Genomic DNA, 14,365 nt, shown 5'->3' on the forward strand with positions numbered 1-14,365 from the left:
AGCCGCATGGTTCAAAGCGTGGGAAAAAGTAGTGGCTTATAGTCTGGAAAATACGGTATATATTGTGTGTGTGTGTGTGTATATATGTGTGTGTGTGTGTGTGTGTGTGTGTGTGTGTGTGTATATATATATATATAAATATATATATATATATATATATATATATATATATAATAAATTAATAAAATAAATACTCACTCTGCCACCACCTGGATTAACCAAGGAAATAGGTAAGAGCCTCCTATTGGATAATTACTGCATGGGTGATTATCTTTCAGCTGGCAACAAGTTATTTAACCCTAACTGGTGCAATGAGTTGCTTCTCATTTCTTAAACAACCATGTGGAAAGACATGTCTGGTGGTCGTGGAAAAGATGTTAGTCTGTTTGAGAAGGGTCAGGTCATTGGCATTAAGCAGAGAAAACATCTAAGGAGGTTGCAGAAATGACTAAAACTGGGTTAAGAACTGTCCAACGCATTATTAAAAACTGGTCTGATGAGTCCAGATGGACCCTGTTCCAGAATGATGGTGCATCAGGTTAAGAAGAGAGGCAGATGAAGTGATGCACCCATCATGCCTAGTGCCTACTGTACAAGCCTGTGGGGGCAGTGCTATGATCTGGGGTTGCTGCAGTTGGTCAGGTCTAGGTTCAGCAACAGGATGTGCTCCAAGAAGGAGGTCAGCTGACTACCTGAATATGCTGAATTCCAGGTAATTCCATCTGCCCTGAAGCCACGGGCGTATTCCAATCCAATGCCAGGATTTATCAGGCTCAGACAGTGAAAGAGTGGTTCATAGAGCATGAGACATTATTTTCACACATGGATTGGCCACCACGGGGTCCAGACCTTAACCCTATTGAGAATCTTTGGGGTGTGCTGGAGAAGGCTTTGTGCAGCGGTCAGACTCTACCATCATCAATGCAAGATCTTGGTGAAAAATTAATGCAACACTGGATGGAAATAAATCTGTGACATTGCAGAAGCTTATCTGAACAATGCTACAGTGAATGTGTGCCGTAATCAAAGCTAAAGGCGGTCCAGTGAAAAATTACAGTGCCTTAATTTTTTCTGGGTGGTGTTTTATTAAAAAAAAAACTAGGCTGGGCAATGTAGCTTACAGTTAAAATTTTGACTCATTTTAATTTAGGTTTTTTATTCTTTTGACAAAAACTATTTTAAAAACAGTCTAATTTGTTTTAATTATAGTCTCATTTTATTCGACTAGACAGGAGAACGCGCAGCTAATTAATTAAATAATTTGGTTCCGTACCTTTCTCTTCAGCGCAGCCGACAAAGGTTTAAGATGGGTCAGTCCTCCTGCATGCTCAGATCATTCCCTTCCTTTGCTTGAAAAATTGTTCCAAAATGAAAGTTGAACCCACATCTTTATCTGTGAATTCAATGCCGTTCGGCGAGTCTCAAATAAAAATTTGGGCATCTTACTGTAAAAAAAATATACCATTAATGTAAAAAAGAAACTCTAAAGTATGTTGACATCCAGAATCGAACCTGGGTTTTCTGCACGAAAGTCTGACGTCTTACCAGGCGAGCTAACGCGCCATTTAAGAACGGTTCGGAGGGCTATGCCTGAGCATGAACGCGCATGAAGCAGCCTGCTCGACCCGAGCAACTGTCTTTTTCTGTGATTTTACAGAAAAATAGGCAATCACAGTAAAAATGCCAGGGCATTGCAGGAGAATGTATGAAGAAGAAATTTATTATTTCTATACATGTTTTGGCTGTCAAACTTCCATAATGCCCCTTTAAGACAATTAACCCACCTTGTCTGCTGGTGGTGGTCGGAGGGGCCGGTGGCGCCAGTGTTCGGCAGGCCTCGCCTTTCAGTGCGCCCCAGGACGGCTGTGGCTACATCGTAGCTCAGCTCCACTGGCGCGTGAATGGGTGAGTGACTGTGTTGTGAAGCGCCTTGGGGGGTAAGAAGGCGCTATACAAATACAGGCCATTTACCATTTTACTATCATGTCTGATTTTATTAAAGAGGCAATGAAAAGTTTTTACCGTTAATCTCTGCAAATGTCCATCGATACATTGTTGAAAATGAATAATATGATGTCCAGTTGTTGAAAAGTATTGGCAGCTTTGTAACATAACTATAAAAGTACATAGGGCGTAGGTCTAGCATCTTTGGGGGATGCCATATTAGACGTCATGTTTCCTAATGGCCGGTTCAGGGTCCTGCGCCCGTAGATGATGTCACACTATCCATTCCAGATTTATTTATATAGCACAACTATCAACAGCCTCCGCAGTCTGCATACTTTCCATGACTGCATGGTAACGCAAACACTTCCGGTGGATTAATTTCCTGTCGGCAGACTGGGCATCAAAACGAGGAATCGAAATTTAAAAAATTTGAACAATTTTGGGAAAAACTGACAATTAGTCCCAGTTCCAATCGATGCTCGATGCACAACCCTAGTCCTGACTGAGAGATGGGTACACCTGTCTGATGTCAGAACTGAGTTTGTAGGTGGATCAGGAGGAGGAGAATGCAGCAATTCACAAGTTGCTTAGGCCCCGCCCCGTGTGTGCTGGGGCCCTGCTTTGTTTGGAGAGCTTCAGTCACACCAGTAGTTCTGACGGGGCTCGGTGAAGCAACACCCTCTGCTATAAATACACGAACCCCAGCTGAGGATCAGCTGGTGGCGTCTGAGCCTCTGATCCTGGACCAGGAGCAGATCCACTCAGATCTGCTGACAGTTGGAACCTGAGCTACAGGAGTCCATATCTGCTGGTTTTTTATCCAGCCAAGCCTTTTCTCTGGTTTTGGAGGTTTTTGATTTCTCAGAGTTCTGTCTTGGATGTGAGGGGGGGAGGAGGTAATCTGACACGGCCTTGTGTCTTTAGGACTCCGCTGCTATGGGAGACTTCTGGGGGGGCATTGCCAGTGAGAGGGTGGCTAGAGGGATCTCTCTGGTAGGTGTCTGCTGGTTTTGACTTTCTGTGTTTTGTAAGAGTTTATGTAGTTTGTGTTTTTACCCTGTAGCGACTCACTAAACAGAGTTTTAGGCAGGAAGTGACCAAAACGTCTGACTTCATGTTGCATTTGAGGAAATGAGAATTACTCCAGTGACAGTCTTATGTTCAGAGAGAAGCAAACATCCTGCTAATGCAAATGTATCAAATGTCAGCACCAAATGTGTTATTAGGGGTTAAGGCTATTGTCCTTAAAATATCGGTGCAGAATAATTTTCTTTGATTTATTAGTTTTTATTGGCATGTCAGATGGGCCTGTCAGTCATTTAATTAGATTATTTTATTTGTTTTAATGTTTGGTTCTCGAGTCTTTTTACATCCTGTTTATAACTGTGTCCTTTAGCTCTGTTCCTAACGGCTTCTCATGTTCTGGTTTTATGATCTGGTCTGGTAGAGCCCAAACACGTCGGACTAAACACCGCAGAGTGTTTCTGCCTTCAGCTCCCCAGACAGCTGGCAGGTTTCTGCTGTCAGACCTTCAAATTAAAGGGAAAGATCTATGAAGTCATTAACATGGTGATGGGGGACTAAAACATTTGACTCGGGTGTGATGGAGCAGGAAACGTGTAAAATCTGCAGGGCGGCGTCCCTCAGGGAATGGAGCGGGTTTAGCCAGGCAGTAAAAAAACAAAACACTTACAGGCGTGTGACCTGTAGAAGACCATAGAAACACACACACACACACACACACACACACACACACGCGTGCAGTATTTAGTGTCCTGAGCCTCTTCAGACCAAACAAAGAAAACTTGGACAATCAGAAGTTTTAGCCTCTAAAACCTTTAAATGAACTTTGTATTTAATTTCAGTGACTTTTTTCCTGCTTTTCTATCAAACTGAAGCATCAGATTTAAAGATTTTCTCCCCTTCAGTCGAGCGTTGTGCCAACAGAACCGGCCTCTGGGTCAGGCCCGATCAGGTCTGCATAGAACAGGAACTCACAACAGCCAGATGGTTTATTAATGATCCTGGAGTTCTGGATCTGGTGGCCCGTGCTGCTCAGGCTGAAGGGCAAGTCCTAACATCTTAACAGGTGTTTGATACTGATGTGATTGTAGACCTGAGTGATCTAAACTGGGCCTGGACGTTTTTCTATATAACTGGAGCTAAATAAATGTTTCTGAGGAAACTAGCAGATAAAGTTCATTATTGAGTTGAAATTTGAATAAAATGTCAGAACTTCCTGTTTTCTGACGCATTTTTGTTAATGAGTTAGAATACTGACGGACAAAGCTGAAGAAGAAACGCTGACTGTTGGGATCTGCTGTCTGTTTTTAATGTGTCATCATTTAAAGTTGTGTGTTGGATGAAGTTGACGCTCACTCCAGCTGATGCATCATGGGACAGAGACATCACCGCGACACAGACGAGGTCATTCACTCAGGACCAGGCTGTGGAGCCGGTTCTGTTATTGGGTTTGGTGGACAATGGAATGGAGGCGCAGCTCCAGGCTGTGAGTAAGAAACTCCTCAGTTAACAGCGGCGTTTAATACCCTGACCAGCAGGATGAATCCATCACTCTGTTCTGACATCACTTCCTGTCAGGGTGAAGGTCGTGTGAGGGTGAGGAAGGAACAGTCGAGTGAGAATTTAGGATTTGATGAGATTTTATTTGAGTAGCTTCAGATCAGAGTTGTTGTTCAGGAGGAGATTGGGCTGGTTGTTCCTTATCGAGTGCCAGAATGAGTCCGCTGCGAGACGTAAACAAACAACTGTGTTGAGTCAGGATTTGGATCTGATTCATGTGAAACCAGAACCGTCAATCGTCAGGTCAGATTCCTCTGACCTTTGACCTTAATGTTAGGGATGCTCTGTTAAATCATGATTATTTACCACCGTTGGTCCCTGAGCTGTCTCTTCAGACACAGACACAGGAAATGCTGCGGTTCATCGCGTCAAAATAAGAGCCTCACGTGTCCCACAGCACAAGACGGTTTATTCTGACCTGAGATCAGTCACTAGATTTTATCCTGATGCAGTATGAGAGTTCACAAAGACTAACCTCATACACCAGAAATGGTTGTTTTGACTTAAGTGTTGAAGACAACCATGCACCTTTTAACAAAGTGATGTTCTGGAACAGATTGTTTCCTCAGCCATGATGTTCGGGTGGGAGGAACTTCATTCATGTGGGGAGAATCCAAGCCGATTCTGGGAGTTGTTTCATGATTCTGGATGTCATGACAACATCCATTAGGCATATGATCTCTGAGCAATGAATTATGTGAAGCCTCAACACACACTGGAACACACGTCCAGGTGTTTGGTTCCGGTTTGAGTGAGAAGATCAGCAGCTCATAAATATTAACTCTGAAGATCTTGTTTAACAGTTGAATAATTTTTTGGTCACTTATTAATCTTTAATCATGTGTAATGGAAAACTTCCTGTCAGTCAAAACTCCGATGTCTGCAGATCGTTGGATGGATTTCTGTTTGGTAACCTGCTGAGCAAGTTCTAGTCCCCCGTCAGCGCTTCAGAGGTCAAAGGTCTCCACCTTCATCAGATCAGCTCAAACTCCACCTGTCAGGAACGAGTTTGGAGTCAGCTAGAAAAACGTCATCAGTTGTTTATTTGCAGCTGCTTTCTGGAATTTTCTCATGTTTAAAGGTTAAAGAAGAGATGTGGATGTTCGATGATTTGCACGATTTTAACCACTCCACTTGTGTCACACACTCCATCCATGTGTGTGTGTGTGTGTGTGCGTGCGTGTTTATGTCATTTAGCTGTTAGCTTTGACTGGAGCTCATCACTACTGACTGAGCAGCACCAAACCATGACACAACCTCCTCTGTGTTTTACTGGTGCAGGTAGATGCTTGAACGTCTTGCTCCTCCTCAAACACCACCGGCATCCAAAACCAGAGATACGAGATTTTAAATAATGTGGCAAGGTGGATAAACGAGGGCCCGGGCGGGATTCGATCCCCAGACTCCCGGGTGAGAGTCATGTGCGCTAACCAGTCAGCCAAAGGGACATCCCCTTGGCCAAGTAGCCAGGGCGCATGATCAATCGGGACACTGTGACAGGATGCTCACACTGCCACAATAATAAATGAATAAATTACAGAGCTGAGCATCAAAGTCAGTCGTTCCTGACTGGTCCTGGATCAGGATCTGTTTGGGTTTTCGTCTTGTGTGTGAGGTTCTGTTGTTTAGGTTGATGGTTCTGTGTTTCAGGGGAACGATGAAGAGGCGGTGTTGGACCAGGGGAAGACCAGCGCTACCCTCCACACAAACTTTGAGAAGGAGGAGCTGGAGAGTGAGTTTACACACCACGAGTGTATCAAGCTGCTCCTACGTGTGTTTACACCTAAACAGAAAAGTATCAGAACCGCCTTGGCCCATATTTACACTCCTGTCTGTGACTGCTCAGAGTTCAGGCACGCAGACCTGTTACTGACTCCATCCAGAAGCTTTGTCGCTTTAACAGAACGCTGAAGAACCCAAATTAGTGCAAAGCTGAAACTCGATGACATGAATGCACCAAAGTGTGATTTCTTTGTTTCCCCCTGGTGGTTGCTAAACCAACAGCTTCAAATCTCTTTATCATTGGAACGACAGAAATCCTCCTTTTCCTGAGCCGGCTCGGCTCATTTCTGTCAGATATTCAGTTTGTTTCCAGGAATCAGGAACAAGCTCGCCTTTATTTAAGGGTTTGAACTTTATTCTTTTACACTTTGTTGCTCCTGTTCAACATTTTGTTTTTGTGTCCGATTCATATCTGAAAGAGTCAGTTGGTTGAATATTTCAAGAGTCTGCAGCAGTTTCAGATAAAAAAACATCTCCGTTTAATTTCACCTTCATTTTTTACTAGTGAGCGTTTTTAATGGATTTCCATGTCTGCTAGGCCACAGAGCCGTCTACATCGGTGTTCACGTCCCTCTGGGCCGTCAGAGCCGGAGAAGGCACCGTCACAGAGGACACCGACACCACCGCAAACGACGGGACCGCTTAGACCGAGACGACGGACGAGAGTCCCCTACGTACGGTTGGTATCTGATGAATCTCTATTCTGATGAGAAGACGGGACGGAAAGATGACTGATGTGTCCTCCTGTCTGCAGACACGCCGTCTCAGAGGGTCCACTTCATCCTTGGTACTGAGGACGATGATGAGGAGCATATCCCACATGACCTGTTCACCGAGCTGGACGAGCTCGCCTTCAGAGACGGAGACTATCAGGAGTGGAAGGAGACAGCCAGGTGTGACCAGAACTCCTGACCCAGACTACAACCTCAGACCCATTGTTTAGAGGTGTGAGAGTTGGAGGGAGTCTCATGTTTTTGTTCCTGATTCCAGGTGGCTGAAGTTTGAGGAGGATGTGGAGGACGGTGGCGAGCGCTGGAGCAAACCTTACGTCGCCACGCTGTCTCTGCACAGCTTGTTTGAGCTGCGGTCCTGCATTCTAAACGGCACCGTGCTGCTGGACATGAGAGCTAACGGCATCGAGGAAATCGCAGGTCCAATTCCCATCAGCTGACGGCTCAGTGACTGCTTGATCAACTGGTTCTGTCCCGAGCTTGTTGTAGCTTCTCATTGCTTCTTGACCTTTGTTCTTTGATCCTTCTCCCACAGACATGGTGATTGACAGCCTACTGGCTTCGGGCCAGCTGGAGGAGGGGCTTGAGGACAAGGTGAGAGAAGCCATGTTGAGGCGTCACCACCATCAGAACGAGAAGAAGCTGAGTAATCGCATCCCTCTGGTCCGATCCTTTGCTGACATAGGCAAGAAACACTCCGACTCGCTTTTACTGGAACGGAACGGTGAGAGGCCGGTCGCTCACGTCATTCTGAGTCCCTCTTCATTACTGTCCCAGTGTCCAGTTAGGAGAGACGCTGAGGACTGCTGGCTTCAACTGAGACAAATCTGCTGCTCCTCCTCTACTTTCTGTGTTTTTATCAGATTTCTGCTTTTAATTGAAGACGTTCAAACAAAACCTGCTTTTATGTGAAGCAGCTAGAGAAAGCAGCTCTGATCATTTACCCAGAATCCTTTTCACGTTGACTCCTCTCAGATTAAACATGATCTGCCTAAAACTTAAACAGAAAATCTTTTAATCTGCAGCTTTATGATTCCGTATGAAAACATGATGGTTTATCATGCAGAAGTTTGAGTTCAAATAAGAAACATTGATTTTCTTATTCAGACTCATTTAAAAGCAGTTTAAACACTTTAGTTCAACGATGTTTTTCTGATATTAATAATGATCATTTGTTGAAGTGACTTAAGATTGATTATACTTTATTTTCAGCATTTCAACAAATCATTCATCTAGTTTGGTTCCTGTTATGTTCAGTCTTACTGGATCTGTGTCAAACTCATTTATTCAGTCTGGTTTCATTTCTTCTTCCCCTTCTGGGGAATCTCCTCCCTTCATTCAGTCCTGGCTGATCCGGTCTAGTGGGAGGGCTGAATGATGGAAAATCATTTTGGTCTGATTTCTTTGAGTTTTGGGTTTCTGTCGCCTGTTGCCAGGTAGATTTCAGAGTGACGAAGCGATGGGTCTCTGATTGGTGTGTTGAATGCTGGAGTGTCTGTGAACACGCGTGACGACTGACGTCCAGCAGCTCGTTTGCTTTATTAACTGAATGATGTTTAATATTAGTTGGGCGCATGTTGAGCTCAGCTGTGTTCTGGTCCATTTGGGTTAACCGACCAGGTGATTCTGAGTTAATAACCAGCTAACATGTTGACGAGTCAGCGCTTTAATGTCTGAATAAACCTGAAGTTCCGACTCAGCAGAACCTTCAACAGTTTATTTAGTTCTATTTAGTCTTTAATCAGTCAGGAAACCCAACTGAGGTTTACAACAAAACTAATCATTTAGATTGTTCAGGGAGGAATCCTTTCCTGCAGGTCTGATCTGGTGGAAAAGAATCGTTCAGGCTCATTAAAGTTTCGTTTTAGCTTCTCTAATCTCTAGATATGTTTTATTTTGGCTCATCTGATGAGAATCCACAACAGAAGATGTTTGATCATAAAAGTGAATTGTCTGTTGGACCTCAGCCTCCCAGCAGGAACCTTCACCTTCTGTCTGAAGTACAAGTTCAGGTTTGAACTGCTGATACGGACTCCACTTGGTCTCCAAGCTCCTTGTCTTGCTTTGCTGTGACAGCATGAAGCTTCTTTAGATGTTCTGCTGCTTGATCCGTTTATTGATCTCCTTCAGCTTCTCTTCTTCTCCTCTTTAGGGGAGGGCATCTCCTCCTCTCGGCTCTCGCTCCTCCGTCGCTCCTCTCTGGCTTTGTTCGAAACCTCCACTCCTCCTCCCTCGCCCAGTCTCTCTGCCCTGTTTGGACGCCTCCTCCCTAGCTCCGCCCCCCTGGATCAGGCCTCTCCTACGTTGTACCATCAAGGCCGCCACCTGTCGGAGCCCTGCCCACCTGGACTGTCCCCATGCTTAGGCCACGCCTCCTCAGATGGTGCTGCACGTCGCTGCTCTGCTCCTGAGAAGCTGTTGTGGGGAGAAGGGATTCCTGAGGTGGTGCTGTATCCTCCTGAGGAAGAGGAGGAGGAGGAGAAGGAGGTGAAGAACGAGCTCCTCCATCAGAACCTGCAGCTCCCTGAGAGTCACACAGGCAAATAGCAGCATGTCCCCGCCTCCTGAACCAGTTCTACTAACATCAGAGAAACAAGAGGAAGTTCTGTTCTTGGTTCTGGCCTTCATCGTGGTTCTGTTCCTGGTTTGTTCTGATGCTCTGAACTCCGATCCTAGAAGGTCTTTTGTGGAGCATATTCTGACCTGTTTGGGTCCAGTTCTATTTTAGCTGGGCCTGAACGGCTCGGTTCAGTCAGATATTCTTGGCTTTAATTGGATTTCATTCATTATTTATTGACATGTTTTAGTAGGACAAGCCCGTTGAGATGGGCTGTCCACTTTTACCCTCCATACAACACACTATTTGGTATTTGGTAAATGAGTGAGGAAACGGCAAATAAAGCAAAGCAAAAGCAACAGAAATCAAATGAATCTAGACAAACTAAAAGCATTCAGTTGTTTTATATACTTTGAACTGAAACGCAACAAATACGTTTTTTTTAAGTAATTTGTGTGATCAAAGTAAATGCATTTAAAGATAAGACAGCAACTAGTGAAACTTACACCTAGCAGTTATGGAGAGCCAGGACAGAGTTCCTACGTAGAGATGAGTTTTGACAGGAAAACGCAAAGTAAAACAACATTAACTGTTCGACACGATATCGAGAGTGTAAACAGGAAGCTGTAGTGTTTTGATGGACTACATCTGTGTAGTCTAATCTGCATAGTTTAATGCTACATCTGCGTATTCTAATCTGCGTAGTCTAATGCTACATCTGCGTAGTCTAATTCTACACCTGCGTATTCTAATCTACGTAGTCTAATGCTACATCTGCGTAGTCTAATTCTACACCTGCGTAGTCTAATGCTACATCTGCGTATTCTAATCTGCGTAGTCTAATGCTACATCTGCGTAGTCTAATTCTACACCTGCGTAGTCTAATGCTACATCTGCGTATTCTAATCTGCGTAGTCTAATGCTACACCTGCGTAGTCTAATCTGCGTAGTCTAATGCTACATCTGCGTAGTCTAATCTGCGTAGTCTAATGCTACATCTGCGTAGTCTAATCTGCGTAGTCTAATGCTACATCTGCGTAGTCTAATCTGCGTAGTCTAATGCTACACCTGCGTAGTCTAATCTGCGTAGTCTAATGCTACATCTGCGTAGTCTAATCTGCGTAGTCTAATTCTACACCTGCGTAGTCTAATCTGCGTAGTCTAATGCTACATCTGCGTAGTCTAATCTGCGTAGTCTAATGCTACATCTGCGTATTCTAATCTGCGTAGTCTAATCTGTGTAGTCTAATGCTACATCTGCTTAGTCTAATGCTACATCTGTGTAGTCTAATCTGCGTAGTCTAATGCTACATCTGCGTAGTCTAATCTGCGTAGTCTAATGCTACATCTGCGTATTCTAATCTGCGTAGTCTAATCTGTGTAGTCTAATGCTACATCTGCGTAGTCTAATCTGTGCTGTCTAATGCTACATCTGCGTAGTCTAATCTGCGTAGTCTAATGCTACATCTGCGTAGTCTAATCTGCGTAGTCTAATGCTACACCTGCGTAGTCTAATCTGTGTAGTCTAATGCTACATCTGCGTAGTCTAATGCTACACCTGCGTAGTCTAATCTGCGTAGTCTAATGCTACATCTGCGTAGTCTAATCTGCGTAGTCTAATGCTACATCTGCGTAGTCTAATCTGCGTAGTCTAATGCTACACCTGCGTAGTCTAATCTGCGTAGTCTAATGCTACATCTGCGTAGTCTAATCTGCGTAGTCTAATGCTACACCTGCGTAGTCTAATCTGCGTAGTCTAATGCTACATCTGCGTAGTCTAATCTGCGTAGTCTAATGCTACATCTGCGTAGTCTAATCTGCGTAGTCTAATGCTACATCTGCGTAGTCTAATCTGCGTAGTCTAATCTGTGTAGTCTAATGCTACATCTGCGTAGTCTAATCTGCATAGTCTAATCTGCGTAGTCTAATGCTACATCTGCGTAGTCTAATCTGCGTAGTCTAATGCTACATCTGCGTAGTCTAATCTGCGTAGTCTAATGCTACACCTGCGTAGTCTAATCTATGTAGTCTAATGCTACATCTGCGTAGTCTAATCTGCGTAGTCTAATGCTACATCTGCATAGTCTAATGCTACACCTGCGTAGTCTAATCTGTGTAGTCTAATGCTACATCTGCGTAGTCTAATGCTACACCTGCGTAGTCTAATCTGCGTAGTCTAATGCTACATCTGCGTAGTCTAATCTGCGTAGTCTAATGCTACATCTGCGTAGTCTAATCTGCGTAGTCTAATGCTACACCTGCGTAGTCTAATCTGCGTAGTCTAATGCTACATCTGCGTAGTCTAATCTGCGTAGTCTAATGCTACACCTGCGTAGTCTAATCTGCGTAGTCTAATGCTACATCTGCGTAGTCTAATCTGCATAGTCTAATGCTACATCTGCGTAGTCTTATCTGCGTAGTCTAATGCTACATCTGCGTAGTCTAATCTGTGTAGTCTAATGCTACATCTGCGTAGTCTAATCTGCGTAGTCTAATCTGCGTAGTCTAATGCTACATCTGCGTAGTCTAATCTGCGTAGTCTAATGCTACATCTGCGTAGTCTAATCTGCGTAGTCTAATGCTACACCTGCGTAGTCTAATCTATGTAGTCTAATGCTACATCTGCGTAGTCTAATCTGCGTAGTCTAATGCTACATCTGCATAGTCTAATGCTACACCTGCGTAGTCTAATCTGCGTAGTCTAATGCTACATCTGCGTAGTCTAATCTGCGTAGTCTAATGCTACATCTGCGTAGTCTAATCTGCGTAGTCTAATGCTACATCTGCGTAGTCTAATCTGCATAGTCTAATGCTACATCTGCGTAGTCTAATCTGCATAGTCTAATGCTACATCTGCGTAGTCTAATCTGTGTAGTCTAATGCTACATCTGCTTAGTCTAATGCTACATCTGTGTAGTCTAATCTGCGTAGTCTAATGCTACTTCTGCGTAGTCTAATCTGCGTAGTCTAATGCTACATCTGCGTAGTCTAATGCTACATCTGCGTATTCTAATCTGCGTAGTCTAATCTGTGTAGTCTAATGCTACATCTGCTTAGTCTAATGCTACATCTGTGTAGTCTAATCTGCGCAGTCTAATGCTACATCTGCGTAGTCTAATCTGCGTAGTCTAATGCTACATCTGCGTAGTCTAATCTGCGTAGTATAATGCTACACCTGCGTAGTCTAATCTGTGTAGTCTAATGCTACATCTGCGTAGTCTAATCTGCGCAGTCTAATGCTACATCTGCGTAGTCTAATCTGCGCAGTCTAATGCTACATCTGCGTAGTCTAATCTGCGTAGTCTAATGCTACATCTGCGTAGTCTAATCTGCGTAGTCTAATGCTACACCTGCGTAGTCTAATCTGTGTAGTCTAATGCTACATCTGCGTAGTCTAATCTGCGTAGTCTAATGCTACATCTGCGTAGTCTAATGCTACACCTGCGTAGTCTAATCTGCGTAGTCTAATGCTACATCTGTGTAGTCTAATCTGCGTAGTCTAATGCTACACCTGCGTAGTCTAATCTGCGTAGTCTAATGCTACACCTGCGTAGTCTAATCTGCGTAGTCTAATGCTACATCTGCGTAGTCTAATCTGCGTAGTCTAATGCTACATCTGCGTAGTCTAATCTGCGTAGTCTAATGCTACATCTGCGTAGTCTAATCTGCGTAGTCTAATCTGTGTAGTCTAATGCTACATCTGCGTAGTCTAATCTGCGTAGTCTAATGCTACATCTGCGTAGTCTAATCTGTGTAGTCTAATGCTACATCTGCGTAGTCTAATCTGCGTAGTCTAATGCTACATCTGCGTAGTCTAATCTGCGCAGTCTAATGCTACATCTGCGCAGTTTAATGCTACATCTACGTAGTCTAATGCTACATCTGCGCAGTTTAATGCTACATCTGCGTAGTATAGTATATTTGTGTAAATTAATACTGCATCTGCATAGTCTTAAGTGGTTAAACCCCAAATTTAGGCAAATGTAATACATCAGATAAATTTAAATGAATTAGACTAAATAGGATTTTTTTTTGTCATTGATCAGAACTCTTATTTAAACACAAATTTTACAAATTTTTTGTACTAGAGAGGATGAAGCGTAGAACTGCACCAATTCTGGGTTTGAGGGCTGATCATTTTCTCTGATGCAGCGAATCACTGGGATAAGAAACTTTTTTTTATTACTGGTTAACTTGACTGTTAAAACTTCCACAGAAGACCTGGTTATAGCTGGTGTGCGCTAGCAGCAGCACTGAGCGATGGGGCATTCACAGAGAAATAATTTTATTTTTCATTGATGCTTGCCCATGATGCATTTAGGGGCACATATAAAGCTAATCCCAATCACCAGCTGAACGTTTACTGACTCCTTGAACATGTTTTGTTTCTGGTCCGTTCTACCTTAAACACACTGTTGCCGCTAAATACCTCCTCACCCTGGAAGCTTGTTATAAATGATGATAAACGACCCACACTTTCAGAGTCAGAGGACTCGAAAGAGCTTTACACTACAGTGCATCATTCATCCATTCATACACACACACATTCACACACTGATGGTGATAAGCTACAATGTAGCCACAGCTACCCTGGGGCACACTGAGGCGAGGCTTACAAGCACAGGTGCCACCAGTTCCTCCGACCCCTACCAGCAAAATGGGTTTGGTGCCTTGCCCAAGGACGATTCAGCAGAATTCTCTGTCCAGAGCCAGGATCGAACCTGCAACCTTCCGTTTACTGGACAACCCGCTCAACCCCCTGAAC

General features: G+C 43.9%; 1 protein-coding gene across 6 annotated transcripts in view; it reads left to right on the forward strand.

The window, feature by feature from the left end:
* The window catches only part of slc4a7 (solute carrier family 4 member 7), a 49,370-nt gene that overhangs the window by 21,221 nt on the left and 13,784 nt on the right, over positions 1-14,365 (forward strand). Inside the window, exons 1-7 of one of the 6 annotated variants that reach the window (XM_070551806.1) lie at positions 2,678-2,940; positions 6,181-6,262; positions 6,851-6,991; positions 7,067-7,205; positions 7,303-7,463; positions 7,579-7,767; positions 9,196-9,582. In XM_070551806.1, coding sequence (XP_070407907.1) covers positions 2,884-2,940; positions 6,181-6,262; positions 6,851-6,991; positions 7,067-7,205; positions 7,303-7,463; positions 7,579-7,767; positions 9,196-9,582 — 1,156 coding nt within the window. In that variant the 5' untranslated portion in view covers positions 2,678-2,883. Of the gene's footprint in view, positions 1-2,677; positions 2,941-6,180; positions 6,263-6,850; positions 6,992-7,066; positions 7,206-7,302; positions 7,464-7,578; positions 7,768-9,195; positions 9,583-14,365 lie in introns of those variants that run through there. The other 5 variants (XM_054740797.2, XM_054740796.2, XM_015949604.3 and 2 more) reach the window with 5 other exon arrangements.

This window comes from Nothobranchius furzeri, chromosome 5, assembly GCF_043380555.1.
Source record: "Nothobranchius furzeri strain GRZ-AD chromosome 5, NfurGRZ-RIMD1, whole genome shotgun sequence".
In the NCBI taxonomy this organism is placed as follows: domain Eukaryota; kingdom Metazoa; phylum Chordata; class Actinopteri; order Cyprinodontiformes; family Nothobranchiidae; genus Nothobranchius; species Nothobranchius furzeri.